Raw genomic sequence first — 18,234 nt, forward strand, 5'->3', positions numbered from 1 at the left:
GAGTATATATAACACGAACGTTGAATCAGTTGACTGTAGATTTAGTTTGTAATGCGGCAACCTTCTATGGTGCGGATAGAATGTAGCGTTAGAGTGAAGTCTAAGCTTTTGATAGCTACAAAATCTTTGTTTTCTTCCCCTCCTGTTTCTGGTAAGTTTCCATGAAAATACATCACCGAGCATTCGAGCTTTTATAAAGGAAATCAACCTAGTGTTCTCAAAAAGGAAAAAAAAAAGTATATATATGTATTAATGTTGTTGGGGGAGGATTACTGTGTTCACTAAGCATCAAACTCATGCAAGGGCAAGGCTTTTTGTCCTCCAGAATAGTATCTAATGATCAAGTTAATATTGAAGGAGGAGTTAAAATAAGTACTCAAGTGTTTGAGTAGATTAGGAAACGTGGGAGAAAGCTATTTATTGAAACTTTACCCTTTTATATAGGCTTAACCCTTTACGATTGGATAAGATTGTTAGCACGATCATCTTTTTGAGATGGTCGGATGAGATCATCGACAATATTATTCTAGAAATTTTTATATTGTGAAATATAATATCTCAAGTATAGATTACTTCTCTTGATAACATAAGGGTGAATAGATCATGTGTCACACTAACTATTATTGATGGGTCATGTGATACATAGTGACCAATGGGACACATGACATGTGATGATTCGCTCCATCTTGGAATTGGAAGGGGTATTAAAGGTAGATTTATAAATAATCATAGTGTCAAATTTCCTCATCATTTGACCCCTGCTCCTGAAGTTAAAGTTACTGGATATCAAATGATGAGTGCTATAAGTATGAGTTCTTTTGCCTTTTTCCCTTCCATCTCTTATTCCTCTTCTTTTAAATCATGCTCTCTTCCTAGGGGAGATGTCAAGATAAGCGCCTAGGATCATGCCACATCATCAACCTAGGAAAAGACAAGCGAGAAAGGATGTTACCTAGTGTTCCTCCTCAAACTATAAGTTATCATCCCTTCTTCCTTCCTTCACTTGTAGATCCATTGTTAGAAAAAGAGAGTTTTTGCTTGACCAAATGATGTTGTTGGGGAGAATCACTAAGTACACCAGGCATCAGACTCCTACAAGGACGAAACCTCTATCTTCCAGAATAACCTCTAATGAGTAAATTAGTATTCAGAGAAGAGTTAATATGAACATTAAAGTGTTTGAATAGATCAAAAATATAGAAAAGAGCTAAATGTTTAGAATTTACCCCTTATATAGTTCAAACTCCCTATAGTTGAGCAAGATTCTTGACAATATCGTCGAACAAGATCCTTAGCAACATTGTTCCTAAGATTCTTGAGTTATTATGTAGAATATTTTGGGTGTAATTGCTCCTCTAGGTAATAGAAAGGTAAATGGGTCATGTGTCATTATGTGACCGTAACACTAAATATTTTTAGAATAATTAGAGACTTGAAGAAATAAATCCTAATTTAATTGAATATAATTCCGGATTATTGATAAGATTTGGATGAGTGAATCTTAAAGTTGATTGTGTTAATGGTGAGAAAATAATTAATACTTACGGGTTTGGTTAACATCCAAAAATTTTATAAAATCTTGAGAATAAATCTTTAGGACAACTAATACACAATAATTAATTAAGTGAGAGTTCAAGTAAAAAAAATTAATTAAAAAATAATTTATTTAACCAAAGAAATGGGTCAAACTATATATATATATACATATATATATAATGCATAACGGAATATGGAGGATGCATTTGAGGTTACATTCCATTATTTGTGCGCTTGGATTTACTGAGTTTTCAAAGCTCATGATTGTATCTCCGTCATTTTCAAATACTTGTGGGGAGATTGCAAGCTCAAAGACTCGTTAGAAAATTTTCATTTATGTTTATGTAGAAGAGACCTCTTGCTTATGGTAGCTGCTATGTGACAACATTTTTCTATAATTAGTTATGATTTTTCTTGTAAATTCTGTCTAAATATTCAAATTGAAAAGCTCTTGTGCATCAAATATTTAAGTGAGTTGTTGGGAATTGTGGATAGCATGAAAAAATTTGATAAAAACTTCACATGATAAAAAATGAAGTCTAGTTTCTAATGAATCTAGTTTCATAATCTTTAGAATTTTATGAGCCGCGTAGTCACTCAATCAAACTAGCTGACTTTGAATCTGATTCGGGAAAGTCAAACATTTTTGTAATAAGATGAAATCTGGATATGTTGTAGCTTACTAAATAAGTTTTCCAATGGTGTATAAATCATCCCAAAAGACAAGCTTTGGTTGTTGAAATATTAAGAAAAATATGAAATATGTCACAACAACAACATAATAGTGAATAGTCAAGTTCATGAAATTTTTTGATGGGTTAAATGATACCCTTTGAGGTCTATACTTTTACATGAGATTGATCTATTGATTTTCTAGTCCTTGTGAAATTCTCAAGATGTTATATAAAGGCCAATTAAATTCATTTAATAATTAGAACCCAATATGGTGATGGGTTGCAATTGTCTTATGTCAATCACACAATTAGCAGGCCAAAATGGGAAATCACGGGATTTTCCATTAATGGATCTATTGTGTAACCCGATCTCATATTCAAATATTCAAATTAATATTAATTTGAAATAAGAAAATTTTTATATTATTTTTAAATTGGGGATAAAAAGGACAGATGTTATAGAGGCAACTTAGACATTAGCCATACAAAGGGATGTGGTCTATTACAACTATAATCAACCTAGGCACATTTCAAAGAATTTCCCAAAAAAGAGGGAGCAACTATTAAGGATGAACAACGGAAAGGGAGTCCGCTACAAATGAGACTACTACATAATGAAAAAGGATGTGGAGGCCAACTCGATGATCATTCAATGTACTCTTTTCATGTTGAATACTCATGTGCATACATTAATATATCTCGATTCTATACATTCTTTCAAGTTGCATGCTTTGGCTAAGAGTTTGGGGGTAGAAACTAAACTTTTAGGGTATGTAATGTTGATCTCGACCCTAATGGGGAAGACTATGGAGTCTTTGAAGTTGTGTAGAGATTCCCAAATCAATAGCAGTGATGTCAAGTTTCAAGCAGCTTCAACATCATCATATGATGGATTTCCTATACAAGTATGATGCCTACATGGATTGCCAAACAAAGACTATGACCATGGAAAGACTTGGTGGGATCGTGGTCAAGTTTCAAGGGAAAAATAGTCAAGGAAGTAAGATTATGATCTCGACCTTGAAAACAACAAGATTAATCGTAAAGGAAATGTATAGGTATATAGTCTACGCTCAAGTGCTAGAAAATAGAGCACCTAAGTCTAAAGAGGTGTGGGTGGTGCAAGAGTATGTGGACTTTTTTTGGAATATTTACCAAGATTATCTCCATTTAGAGGGATCAGAAGGATCGAGTTCTATATCGAGCTGACACAAGCATGTGCCCAAAATTGATATTTTCATATCAAATGGCATGGATGAAAATGGGGGAATTAAAGAGTTAGTTGCATGAGTTGACTAACAAGGGGCATGGGGCATGTCAATCTTATTCATGAAGAAGAAAAACGAGAGTCTATGTATGTGTATTGACTATTGTTGGTTGAATAAAGCTACAATTAAGAACAAGTACTTGTTCCCACACATCAATGAATTATTTGATCAGTTATAGGGAGCCAATGTGTTCTTGAAGATTGACTTGAGATTTGGATATTATTAATTAAGGATTATGCTCGACAATATGCCAAAAACTACATTCAAATTACAATATGGGCATTTCTATTATCTGGTAATGCCATTAAAACTTACGAATGTATCGATTACATTCATAGACCTCATGAATGGGTACAAGTTTGTGATTATTTTCTTTGACAATATTTTAGAATATTCCTCTAAAAAGAGGGAACACAAGGAATGTAATACCTTATGTTCGTATGAAGTTGCCACGTAATTTCGATGAGATTAGGATACTAAAAAATTGAATTAATAGTAGTTACAAGTACCGAATCAACTGCAGGGAGTGTCTCGGGGTAGAATTATCTAAGAAAAATAATATGGTTTCAATGAGCACTCCGAGATAGAATTTATGGTATCGAAAGAAATCTGATCGGGAACAGTTTTCGGTACAGCTAAAATGCAGCTGTCATTTAGGCTGCAAAATCGAATCGTTGCAGGAGGCTCCCGAAAAATTAGCGGAACCCTAGGGGGGCTCCGGTTTTTCGTAAAGATCAACCCTTCAGTGGTTTCGGGATGAAATGACAGCCCAATAAGGACACTGGGGCGAAATTATCATTTTTAACTAAGAATTGGATTATTAATTTTGTGTTTTCGGTATTTTAATGCCAAATAATTCAGTGTTTGAGGATATTATCGTAATTAGAGAATTATTTTAATAAATGTAAGGTTAAAATTAGGCATTTAAATATATATTCATTTTTATAATGTAATTTATATGCAATATATATATATATAATATATATATATGTGTATACGCATGGCAGCCTCTGTAAAATGCAACCCATGCCCTGTTGCAATCAGCCACACCCCCTGCAAGATTAAAATCACGTCTCTGCATGATTTGGAAGATTTTATACGCAAGGAAGATTTTGCACGCAATAGAGAATGGCCGAGGCAGGCGTGAAGGTTGTGGGGTGAGCCTATAAATAGACTAAGAATTGAGAGATTGAGGGAAGCAAATGAAGCAAGAAGTGGCAGTGAGCCATGAGAGATTCGGCCGAGAAAGAGAGAGAGAGTTCGAGCTTGGGTTAAGGGAAGAGAGAAGAAGATCGAGAGCAGGGAGAAATGGAGCAGTAAGGTGCGGCCATGGCAGCCACGAAGCTGCTGTTGCAGCAGCCAGGCGCGGCCATGGCCGCGGGCAACGGGAGCGGCGGAGGCGGCCACGATGGCAGGCGGCGCGGAGGCCATCGGAGGCAACAGGAGCGATCGAAGGTGGCCGGTATGGCTGGTTTCAGCCATAGCAGCGTGCAAGTGCTGGTTCGCGCACGCAGAAACAGGGGGAGGAAAGAAGAAGAAGAAGAAGGGGGAGGAAGGAAGGGGAAGAAGAAAAGAAGAAAAGGAAGAAGAAAAAAAAAAAGGAAAGAAAGAAGAAGAGGTTGCACGCAGAGGAGAAAGCAAGGAAGAAGAAGATGAATAGTAGAGGAAGAAAGAAAAAGAAAAAAAAAGAAAAAGAAAATTTAGAAAAAATAGAGAAAAATGTCAAAAAATTCTTAGAAAAATTTCTGAAAATAGGAAATTATGTTTCGGTGATATCCCGGAGATTTTTGGTGAGAAAACGGCCCGGGCATGCTTTTCGGGAATATGGCACGCATACCGAGGAAATCCGAGATGCTAAGTTAAGGTGAGTAAAATTTCTTAGAAAATTTTAGAAATTCAAGAATATTATTTTATGAATTTTCGTAGTGAAATATTTGAGAAAATATTTTAGAAATATTTAGTTTGGATTTATTGAGGAAAATTAGGAAGAAATAGAAAGAAAATTAAAGAAAAGGCTAGAAATTATGAAAAAAAAATAGATTTTAATGTTTATTTAAATAATTGTGATGATTAGGATGCTTTGAGGATTAAATTGAAGTGACTTGTGCAAATTTTGAGGTCGGCACGCAAATCGAGGCAATGCACGAGGCAAGGCACGGATATCGAGGTAACCCGATAAGCTCTAAAAGGTAAGTGGTACTTCCTCGAAATATTTTCATCATATTGACATGTCCTGATATGTAACCATCACGTAGACTGCATACATGACTATGAAATGCATAAGCACACGTTGATATTATTGATCACACGCATATGAGGCCGTAGGGAGTACGAACTGGCACCGCTGCCTTACCAAGGGTGCACCCATACACCCCGGCTTCGAAAGAGGTGGTCGCTAAAATGGTAGGTAGCATGAGGGGTGCAGTTGACACCTACGATGAAAGACATTGCATACACTCATGACATAGCATTATGTACCTTTACTTAGATGGTTCATCATCTAACATGAGTTTGCCCTTGGAATATTCAAACGTTTCAGGAGAAAATTGTAGCAGATGCAAGCATATATGAGGCATGAAATGGCACCTACGATGAAAGACATTGCATACACTCATGACATAGCATTATGTACCCTTACTTAGATGGTTCATCATCTAACATGAGTTTGCCCTTGGAATATTCAAACGTTTCAGGAGAAAATTGTAGCAGATGCAAGCATATATGAGGCATGAAATGGCACTTAGCAGAGTGCAGGAAGAATGAAATGTATGTTACGTAACCCCTATATTTGAATTCTGCTACTTTAGATTCTGAACGTTTTGAGGAATGTTGAATTTATTTATGATTAATGTTAAGATATCAGGTTTCGATCTTTGCTTCCGCATTTGATGTGTATAGTGATTCTCTTACTAGAAAAATGATTGGGAATTCTGGGACGAATTCAAGATATGATGTGGTTTAGCTTTAGCATTTGAAAAAAAAAAAAATTATTGTCCCGGAATTGTCCCAATTCATAACGCGCCCGAGAAAACGGGGCGTTACAAGGAACACTTGATGGTAGTGTTGCAAACACTGTAGGAAAACTAGTTATATGTCAATTTCTCAAAGTGTTGAGTTTTGACTATCTCAAGTAATGTTCTTAGGACATGTGATCGTATCTTAAGGGACTATAGTGAATTTAGTCAAGATTGAAGTTGTTAAAGGTTGGTGGTTGTCAACTAACATGACCAAGGTATGGAGTTTTTTAAAGTTGGTAAGATACTATGGGAGATTTGTGGAGGGATTCTTAAAAATAACTGCACCCTTGATGAGACTCATGCAAAAAGGAGTCAAGTACGAATGGTCCATCAAATATAAGGCGAGCTTTCAAGAGCTCAAGGGCAAGTTGACCTCAACACCTATTCTGACAATACTTAGTAGACCCAGAATGTATGTCATCTATACTAATGTCTCGAAGGTAGGGTTGGGAGTGATTGCATATGGATCATGTCAATTGAAGATACATGAGTTAAACTACCCGATGTATTGACTTGGAGTTGGCAACTATAGTATATATTCTGAAGCTATGGAGATACTACTTGTATAGTGAGTCATTTGATATGTTCATCGTTTATAAAAGCCTAAACTATGTGTTCTCGTAGAAAGAGTTAAACATGAGGCAATGGTGATGGATAGAGTTTTTTAAGGACTACAACTCCTCCATCTAGTATCACCTAGGGCATGCCTATATGGTGATAATGCTTTAAGTATAAAAGAGCCTACTATTATGGTTAGTGTTCTAAAACACGCTAGGTGGTAGTTGGGCACCAGACTAGGGCCTAGCGCCTAGGTGGGGCCTAGGAAAACTACAGTTTTTTTTTTTTTAACTTTTGATGTTATTTTATCACTAATCATGGATTTCAGAGGTATTCATCTCCCTTAATCTTTTGGTGTTCTATATAATATGCGAATTTCATATATTTTGTAAAAGAATTTCTCTGACATGTGGTATCAAACCAAACACATTCATATAGAACCTATTTTCATATACTATGAATTTTCCTATATATATATATATATATATAAAGAGAGAGAGTAGTTGATAGAGGCCGTTCACATCTGCAGTTACCAATGGGACGGATAGATCCGTTGTGGTTCTCCATGACCGCTATTGTTCGCATCTGCCATGGCTGATAGTTCCAGATCTGATCGGTGCTGCGGTTAGTGGGAGTCTGAATCGAACCATCAACGAAGTGTTCACATCTCGATATAGGTATCTATTATGACCGATCAATTCAAACCTTTTCTCGTCACTGGCGACCATGGTTGCGATCCTCTGCCTTATATTTATTGTGGTTGCTTTCTTCTCGTGCGTTTACCATGGTCGTGGGTTCGGTGTGGCCAACTGGTTAAGTTGCATCTTCTCAGCCATGTGGCCAATCGAATAGCACAAATCCAAACACGCAAGTTTAGGCGATAAAGGCAGCTAGGCGCTATCTAAGCTTTGATTAGGCTCGATTAATCGGACTCGGTGCCTAGGGGTGCCAATTTGCAAGCATTCGCAGCAACTACCCAGGCTACCTTTTTGAACACTAGTTGTGGTTGAGTTGATAGCTTATGAGTGATATTTTTTTGGAGGCTTTTAACTAGTTGGCAATGATTGTAATTCCTAAAAGACCATCTGTTTTTGTTGCTAACCTAACAATTCAACTAGATCTTATAACTAGACACGTGAGGCATTTGCAGAAGATAGATGTGTGAACTGTGGGTAAATGAACTTGGTAAACCCAAGAGTTCTGATTTTGAGATGCATAAGGGTATTCTCAAGTTTTAGGATAGAGTGAACATGCTTAACCAACTGGAATTAAGGCGATTAATTGTAGATGAATCCCACCAAACCTAGTTACACTATATAGCCTAGCATTGCAAAAATGTATTTAGATCTTCAAGAGATTTATTAGTGGTCAAGAATGAATATGAGTGTAGCAAGAAAAGGTGGCGCGCTATGACACGTGCCAACTAGTGAAAATCAAGCATTAGAAACCTATGAGTTGGATGTGATCAATAAAAATTCCAAAATGGACTTTGTGACAAGATTCCCTGAAAACCAGAAAGGGAATGTTGGTATATGGGTTATGGTGGATTAGCTCACAAAGTTCACAGAATTTGACAATAAGGATGGGCTAGCTTGTACAAAAGTTTGCAAAGCAATATATTGATGAAATGGTTAGATTTTATGGAACATCTGTGAGCATAATCTCATATTTAGACTCGAGATTTACTTTAAGGTTTTGGAAAAGATTGAAAGATTACTTGGGGACCAAGTTGAAGCTTAGCATTACTTATCACCTTCAAACTAATGGACAATTGAAAAGGACGATCCAAACACTTAAGGACATATTGAGGGTTTGCGTCTTAGACCTTATGGATGGTTAAGAGAAGCACCTACCATTAGTGAAGTTTGCATGTAGTAGTGGCTACCACAATAGCATTAAAATGGCTCTTTACAAGGTACTATGTAAGAGAAAGTGTCAATCACCCATTTGTTAGACCGACGTTGGAGAGAAGCATATTATGAGACCTTAGTTGATGCAAGAGACGACTTAAAAGATACAACAAATCTAAGAAAGGATCTGAACTACATAGAGTGAACATAAGTTGTACTGGATGTGACGTGACTTGAAATTAAAAGTAGTAGATGGAGGGTATCTTAAGTTGTCACTATGGCATTTGGTATCAAATGACTCTAGTTTTGTCTTGCTTTATCAACATAGGTGTATCTCAAGTTGTTAAACCACCTCAAGTGTCGTTTAGAAGAACTATCTCTAGTGAATTTAAGAAAAATAAATAATAGAAATGAAAGATCAAATGAATGAATGTTTTAAAAGTAAAATGAAATTCATAAGAGTTAACAAATGGCCCTTTATAAGAAGAATTTAAAAAATAATTCAAATTATGGTGTGGAAACACACTTTAAAAATTTGAGTGTTTTAATAACTAGTGTGACACATGACACAGTGATTGGTACGCCACGTGACATGTTGTGACTGATGAAACACATGGTATGCAATGATTTGTTTTTTCTTGAAAAGGGTATTAGAGGCAGATTTAGAAATAACTATAGTGTTAAGTCTTTTTTATGATAATTCAATTTCACTTAACATAGTTAATTGTTCTTTTTTTTGGAAGAATTATCTTGCGGCTCACATGATAATTAATGTATATATCTCAACAGATACTAGAGTATTTATCTGATGAGATAATTAAGTTCATTATCAGATATAATTGTATTAATCTGATAAGATAAATATAAAGATTTAATAAGATAATGGTTAATTTTATTTCTATTTGGTTTAGAAGATGATAATGATAACTCCTAAGAGTCTTGATTGAAGACTACTTCTACTATTATAAATAGGGGTTTGGTCATCTCCTTATCCAAAACAATCAAAAGTAATTACAATTATATTATTCCATTATTACAGTTGAGGTGAAGGGGGAGAAACTAAATTTCGGCATTTCGTCTTCAGCTGATATTTTTCATTACGGTATTATCTGTTATGGATTCAAGTACTCACTTAATTACATCATTATGTGATTTATATGAGTTTTACGATTATGGGCATAATGATTAATTATATATTATGTTTCTCATACAATATTATAATTTTAACTTACATTTTTAACCAATATACATAAAAGTATTTTAAGAAAAAACTTTATTGATAAACCTTCATAATACCAAAATATGATATTTCCTTATATAATTATATAGATATATATAAAATTGATTCCTTGTGTAAAATATTTTTAAATTATAACATTGATAGTATGAAAATTCTTGAGCTCTAAAGTACATCGACGATGAATCAATTAATGGCCAAGATCCATTACCTATATATAAAAAAAAAACATAAAAAAATACAAATAGAAGGGATGTTCGATAGCCTTCTTAAAAAGATTTTTTAATCCTTATGTTGCAAGAAAATATTTTAATTTCACTCCCACTTTTAAGTTTGTCCTTTTAGATGTCCTAATAAATATAAGAGTTAGATTAAGATATTCAAAATTTGAGGTAACGAGATAAAGATTGAGATATATGTTCTTTTCTACAGTTTAATTAAGATGTTATTTTATTTTTTATTTAATTTTATTTTATCTTATTGGCATCACTCATCTCTTATGGTGATTTATCATAATTTCAAAAGGTATAGAGGGGAAGTGTTATGTAGATTAATTTAAATTCTTTTTATTTAGAAGTATTAAAAGGGTTTCCCATAGATATGAACCTAATCCCTCACATTGTAAGCTTAATTTTCTTCTCTTTGCTAAATTTACAGGTATAATTTAAAGGTAAAAATTTTTTTTATTACACTCGTCAATATGTATTTGTTTTTTAAAAATAAAAAATTCAAATTATAAATCTAAGAATATTAATTTTCTTAAGCTCTTTTTGTCTCTAATTTTTTTTTAAATATGAATATACTAAAATAAAAATTACATTGATTTTAAAAATATACAAAGAAAGTAAAATTAACCATCAAAAACATACAAATATTAGTAATATTAGTTTTACATTTTCCTACAAAGCAAACACTTCGCCGCAATTTTTATCGCTTCCTGCGCGTCACGTTCCGAAGTTCAGGCGTCGGGTTTCCATTTTCCATTTCCCTCTTGATTACTCTCTATCGGCCGTCGCGATCGCTTTATTGGTAAGCCCTTTTCCATCTCAGCCAAGTAACAATCGGCGGTATCTAGGGTTTCTCTATCTATTCGTTCTTTCATATTCACTGTTTTTCCTCACCTTTTGAGTCTTGCATCATTTTGGTTTTACCAAATAACTGTGTATGAATTGCATCGTTGCTATCGATTCGTGTTTTGTGAGTTCAGGTTTCTAAATGGGATTGTTTCAAGTGTTCTGGTGTTTGATTGGTTGTTTCAAGGGTTTAGGGCTTTTGTTTCGTTAGCAGATTGAGGGGAGTTCCCACTCCAGCCGGGAATTAGTGTTTTCAATGGGAGTGTTGGAAGTTGGAACGCCATTTTTGTCTATCCATTAATATGATGAGTTTGGGACATTGAACCGGATTTTGATGCGGATATGATCAGGATACGTACGAAAGCACAGGGCACGTGCACATTGATAAAACAACTTAGTTGTGTATCTTTATGCATGTTATATAAGAAAGAATAAAACTAAATCTATTGCCTGGAGTTGTTGCTTGATATTATAAATTGGCAGGATAAACTCCGTAAGTATTTTACCTATAGAGAGGGAAACTATCCTCTATTTTTGAGGTAGTCAGAAGTCAGTATTTCTACATATTTCTGTAAGATACCCTTCACTAATATGATATAGTGTCCTTTTGGTTAAATTGCAATTCAATGGATGAAGAAACCCACGCTTTGTAGTTTTTTCCCACTTTCTACTGACTGTTGAAATTTTTGAATTATTCTTTTTCACTAATTCCCTGTTCATGTAGGAATTTGATTATCTGCATATATGTGTACCATCCCCAACGTGCACATGCACTAGTGGCTTAGGATGTCTGAACATTTCATTGTTGCAAATACTAGTGGTTTAGCATGTGTGGACATTTCATTATTGCAAATGCTAGTGGCTTAGCATATGTGAGCATTTCATTAAGAGTGTCAAGCGCATGTTTGGTGGCCAATGATGTGACTTTAAGAGTCCAAAGAGAAACAAGTAAACTCTTTCCTTTTAATGTATGCAGATACTCCTGTAGGATTACATAGACACGCATAATATGCCAGGCATCCCTTAAGGGCTCAAGTGCACAACACACGTCAGACAATGTCCAAATGTGCCTTGTTATTCTAAATGTACATTGAAGGATAATAATTATATATACTTTTACCCTTCTCAATCCACATGTTAGAACATCTCATTTACTCCCATCCTTGTTTTTGTTCCACATACCAGAATGATCCACGTCCCAGGTAATATAGGACCAAACTTAGATTCTTACATGATTTGATCTAAATGTGATAATGAGATACAGTATTTGGAATGGGAATATTATAATTTGAATACCTAACTTACCTGTATTTTTGTTGGGCAGAAGGTCATGAAAACTACAAGATTTTAAGTCTCTTTCAAACACCAAGTAAGCCTTTCTATGGATGAAAAAGGATTTTTGCAGGGTAATCGGATAGAAGATGTTCGCTGGCTTTGTTCCCTGTCTGAGTCAGAGCTTGTATGTAGAAAATGCTTTGGAATGCAAATTGTAATTCTTTTCTTTTGTTCTTTGAATACTTTTCATATATCCCTTTTGTTTTTCTTATATTGTCAGGATATGCTGATTAGCTTGAAAAAGATGGTTGTCCAACGGGCAAAGGTCATTGGTCATGAATCTCTAGCGAAGAAATTTGATTTGAAGATGTATAGAGCACTTGGTTCGTATATTTACCCATCCTAGTGCTCCATATCTTATTAACCTGTATACACATTTTTCTGCTCCTGAAGGATATACAAATTTTTATATACAGTCAAGTTTATTCTGGGACTCCTTTAAGATGATTTAACAAATTGCAGTTGCTTCAGTTATTTTTTGATGAGTATTTAAATAAATGCAAAACACAACCATTGCAATGGCACTGTTTGTAAATTTTACATAACTTCAGCCTGTTATGTAATTAGTTTGACAGAAGGTGAGACTATATGTAAGAGTCTACCTGATAACTCGAAGGAAAAAGTAGTTCAAATAATATGCTTCTTTCTTTTCGATTCTGCCATTGTGTTGCTCTTTGTTTTTTCTCTTCCCTTTTTTGCAGATACAGTTCCATACCACAATTTAGATGAATCAAAAGCATCTAGTGGATTTCCATGTGAACAGTACTTCACAATTAGACATGCCCCAGCAATTTATGTTCTCTATAACCTTGAGATAAAAAAAATATAATACCCTTAACTTAGATAATCTTTAATGTATGACAATAGACATGATTGGGATGCATCAATTGTGATATATTGGTATATGTAAAGGATAGTTACAGATGAGGTATGAAAGCTGATGTTGAAGTTCAAGGGCTCTGATAAGCAGGAGAAGAGTGCAATTCATTTGTTGAGCACTGAATATGAATAGCCTGACATGTTCTTGCAGAAAGATCAGGACTCTAATGATCTATAGCCTTTATGACCATTAATTTGCTGTTATTTTGTATATAGTATTATTTAAGTTTTGGTTGTAGTTCATGATTTATGTGGCTTGAAATGTTACCTCTGACAGGTTTCATTTTCTTGGAGCACCTTAAAGAACAACTAAAGGATGTGTCTGCCACTCCTGGCTTGAACAAATCATCCGGTTTCTTAGATAGATGCAATTTACTGAACAGCAACCTCAATGACAGTTTTGGCACTATGAGTCTTCAAGAGTTAAGGACATATGTTGGTGCTGATCAGAGAAAGAGAATAGCAGAAATGTAAGTCACAGCTGCAAGATTTATCAGATCATTACATTGTTACAGTGTTTGACTTGTGTTAGCTGTACCACTTGTTTGTTTTTAGTTTTCTTTTTTTCTTTCCCTTCTCTCTCAAAGCATTTGGGAAAGTGAGGTGAAAAAATGAGCATGTGCAGTAGTAATAAATGTGAGGATGCATTATCGTTTTAAATCTTCAAAAACTTTCTTTTTAGAATGGTTCGCCTGCATTCTTTTTGTGTAGCTCATTATGATAAAAAATCAGTAATACTACTCATCTACGTTCCATTTAATTTCCTTAGGCCCACTTTCACCTTTGGGTGAGTGAGAAAATTTCATGTTGTGTGTATTACGGGTGTATCAAGAGAGTAAGGTAGAATGGAAGAAGTTTTTAACAAGAGGTAGAGGAAGACTAAAGAAAAGTTTGGTGGGAAACCCTTAAAATATGATATGTGTTATAGTGGCCTTACAGAAAATATGACTGTAGATAGAGATAGTTGGTGAGATAGAATCCATGTACCTGACCTTGCCTGGTAGGATTAAGGCTTGATATGTTGTTGTATTGCTGGTGGTCTAGTATATCTTATACTATCAGTTAATCCTTCCATACAATGTTTTTTTGTCCAATTTTGTGTTGGGATTCATAAAATGATTGTCCCCATACTTATTTTTATGTATTTGTAAATTTTACACAAAAAGTTTATATTAAAAAAATACCGTTATATCCTTGGGTGCATCCAACCCATGGCCACATGTGCCTGGAGCATGTCCTAGGTGCGTTAAACAACAATTAGGGTATGGCTTTATGGTATTTATTGTGTTGGACACATATTCTGAACTCTCCAAAGAGTATCCAAGTCCAATACATGTTAGTCATGGGTATGACACTCTGAATGAAATCGTGTGCCTTATAAATTGTGAGCAAGTGATGCCAGATTTCATCAATCAAATCCTCAGAAGATGCTGATGGATTTAATCCTCATAAATTTCATATAGTCTAGAAGGTGGCAGCTAGCTATATTTGGTTCCTTATTTAGATTTTTCTTCATTGTGGTAAGCTTAAATCTTTATTTTTTAAATGTTAATTATTTATTTTATTTTGTACTTTTAGATTTGTTGATGATGAAGCTCCTGATCAGAAGAAGAAGGCTAAGTCTAAAAATTCCTTTTGAGTAAGTGATCTTGCATGGTAGTTTTATTGAGGTTGTCTTTATCCACTGGTTGAATGTGCAGGTAGGATACACTGCTTTCCCCTTCTGTTTCTCTTCTTGTTGTTTTACTTAACGTTTTCACAACAATGCATGAGGTGATTAATTTCATGTCACTCTTTATCTGTTTCTACAGTTTGTGCCATCTTTCTTTTTTCCATAGGATCCTCGTCACACTTGAATATTAGGAAAACCTGGATGGAATAAGTAAGAAGTGAGAGAAATAGTCACAGTGAACAATTCTATATTCTTGGCGTATATTGATATAAATCCTAGGTCCCCTTCTACAAAGTTCTTTGTATTGGTTACAAAATCATGTGGAACAATATCTTTTTTCAGAACTATTAATAGGGGTGACAACTTACCCTAACAGGAATCTAACAAATTCGGTCCATTTGGGGGGTGGGTATTGAATAAAATTTTGTCCAACAGGATGGGAATGGATCAAGGGAAGAAAAAAAATACTTGTGTGGGTACAAGGCCCCATACTTTACCCACATGTATTAATCAATATATATTAGGCATAATTACACAGCTGGTACGAGTAGGGGGATGGGTACAAGGCCCCTTGCTCCCTCTCTCCAACTCTCAAATATATGTTTCAATTTTTTTAGATTAGAAATTAATCTTATGTACTACTAACATTTGAACACATTTTTCAAATATTTTATGAAAAATTAAAACTAAAGGTTTTATTGAAAATTGGAGATACAAAACTAAAAAACATTTTTGACAACTAACAGTTGCTTGGAATGTTGGATTTTACACTTAGTACCCGACAAGAAGTGGGGACATTTTGGTTGAGAATTTTGATTCTTACATTTGCATAAAATGGATGAAATCTGATCTTTTGTTGCACTCAAGTGTGAAAGGAGTATCTGATACTGCTCCAACACCGACACGGATTATTCCAACCTCTGTTTCATTTTCCGCTGGCATACTTATAATTGGATCACCTTTCATCTTGAATGGCAGGATTTTCATCAAATAAGGGAAGGAAAAATGCTGAGAATGTTCAAATTGTGGGGAATACGGACTGCATGCAGGCATGAGAAAGACAGACTGGGTTGCAGGAGCACGACGAACACTGGCGATGACTGATGAGTGATGATCATAATGAAAGGCTCACTTTGTTGGCCTCTGTGGAACTGTTTTTTCATAATAAGTCCAAAACAAACTTCCTCATCAAATTTGTGAATGTCATTTTGAGTAGCATTGTGATTTGAGATCCACGATTCTTGTCTTTGCCATGCAATGGGGAGGCCCTTTAAGTGATATAATTCTCCAACATTTTCCTTCTTTTTTGTAATTTATAAATTTTCGTAGAGGCGCTGCAAGTAGAATTGATTTGGCTGGCTTTTATATAAAACTAGGGTAAACTTAATCAATAATTTTGAACCGATCCAATCACACTGAGGCAGGAACTGAAACCAACAGGGCGACCAATTAAATCAAATGTAGGGATAATTAGGTAGAGTTTTTTTTTTTTTTTTTAGATTATGCCCTATGACTGCCCCACTTTGAGGGGGAGGTAAATTAGGACCTGATAATCTTTTGGTTTCAATTTCGGGATCAATGCAAACTTGATGGCAACACTCTTGGGAAATATTATTTTTTTTTAATTGTTGAGGGATTGAATGTCATATTTATGTATTAAATTTAATTTGGCATCATCTTTTTTACGATTATATGACGTAAATAACAGTTCTGTTTATTCTCAATTACGATAAAAATTTAAAATAATAATTTTTAATAATTAAAATATTAAATTTTGATATTATATTTTTTGGGACCAAACGTTATATTTTTTAATTATTAAAGGATCATCGTATATATTAATCTAAAAATAATGTACACATAATTGGAAAAAAACTAAATTAATTTTTTTTGGATAAATAATATTATTGGTCATGCTTTGTAATAAATTAGTTCTTATATTTTGATTTATTAAATTTTTAATTTTATTATAATTAAGTCTATTTTTAAAAAAATTGTTGACTTTATCAAAAGATTATACGACGTTGTAGATATAATGGGTAGGATCTTTCCTTCTTCAGAAGTCATTTTTTGCAGCTTCTCACAAAATTCTAATCAAAATTGAAGAGGTCCTTCTCTCATTTATCATATTGGACTGCAAATTTGACATATGAGAATTTATTATTATGTATTTATATACACACGCAAAATCTTTAAAAAAACGATCAATCATTAATTGTCAATTGTTTCTTTTTTTATATATATAAATTTGTGTTGTAGCCTAAAATATGTCCAACCCCAAAATAAGAAGTCTAGAATCCACCAAGAGACTTCCCTAAGAAAGAAAGTCTCCCGGAGACTCTCAAAAGGGTCTCTTAATGACTAGGTCTTTGAGTGATTAGATTTCCTTTGATAAACTTTGGGTGATCTTTGAATACCCAATAAGTTGCTTAGGGTTAGTATAGAAGACTCATATAACATAAAGAAATCATATTAGAAGGATCGGCGCTCGAAAGCTTCTTTTGATGTCTATAGAAGACCTTTATGGGACCTCTCTTGGTGTCTACAAGAGACCATTTTAAGAGATTTTTATAAATTATTACTCAGCCCCAAAAGGTTCTCCCCCGATAGCAAAAGACCTCTTTGCAAGACCCTCAAACTTTTTAAATACAGTTTTCGAAAGAGTATTCGTGCTGATCAGTATATTTTGCACTCTTATTTAGTTATCCAAGCTTAACATTTAAGTATTTAATAAATATGATTGCTATTCATTTTGGGTTTAATATTGTCAATATAGGTACACATCACATGCAAAGCGGATATGGAACAAAAAAAAAATAATTTTGATGCATGATAGGAGTGGAAATAAAACTTGAAAGTATGGTTAGCTATCAACTTGAAATGAGGTGGAGAAAGTGAAAGTGGAACAAGAGCGAAAAATGGAAAGCGAAAAAGAAAAAGGCTGAGGAAGAAAGTTAGTGGCCTACAGCGGTATGCATTCTACTGTAGAACTACTATAAGAATTAGTTTCTAAAGCTCATGATCTTACAGCGGAATACATACCGCTGTAAGATCGCTTTAGAAATTGCTATCTGGAGCTCACGGGTCTGTAGCAACAAGCATACCGCAGTAGAACCGCGGTAGAGTTCTGAACTT

The 18,234-nt window shown here is 34.4% G+C and overlaps 1 protein-coding gene across 3 annotated transcripts; it reads left to right on the top strand.

Annotated features, from left to right (window-relative positions):
* Positions 1–11,027: 11,027 nt before the first annotated feature.
* Positions 11,028–16,402, top strand: LOC127791238 (uncharacterized). Of its 3 annotated transcripts, none has more exons than XR_008020889.1 (6): positions 11,028–11,169; positions 12,538–12,672; positions 12,769–12,871; positions 13,705–13,897; positions 15,006–15,127; positions 16,078–16,402. XR_008020889.1 is itself a non-coding variant. In XM_052321095.1 (6 exons), the coding sequence occupies exons 2-5, from the start codon at positions 12,595–12,597 to the stop codon at positions 15,064–15,066; spliced, it is 435 nt and encodes a 144-aa protein (XP_052177055.1). In that variant the 5' UTR covers positions 11,028–11,169; positions 12,538–12,594; the 3' UTR covers positions 16,078–16,402. The 3 variants fall into 3 exon arrangements, 2 of the variants coding, with proteins under 2 accessions (XP_052177055.1, XP_052177056.1); XM_052321095.1 differs by having other exon boundaries at positions 15,006–15,066; XM_052321096.1 differs by having other exon boundaries at positions 11,035–11,169; positions 12,541–12,672; positions 15,006–15,066.
* Positions 16,403–18,234: the final 1,832 nt, after the last annotated feature.

The sequence above is a fragment of the Diospyros lotus genome, chromosome 14, assembly GCF_014633365.1.
Source record: "Diospyros lotus cultivar Yz01 chromosome 14, ASM1463336v1, whole genome shotgun sequence".
Classification (NCBI taxonomy): Eukaryota; Viridiplantae; Streptophyta; class Magnoliopsida; order Ericales; family Ebenaceae; genus Diospyros; species Diospyros lotus.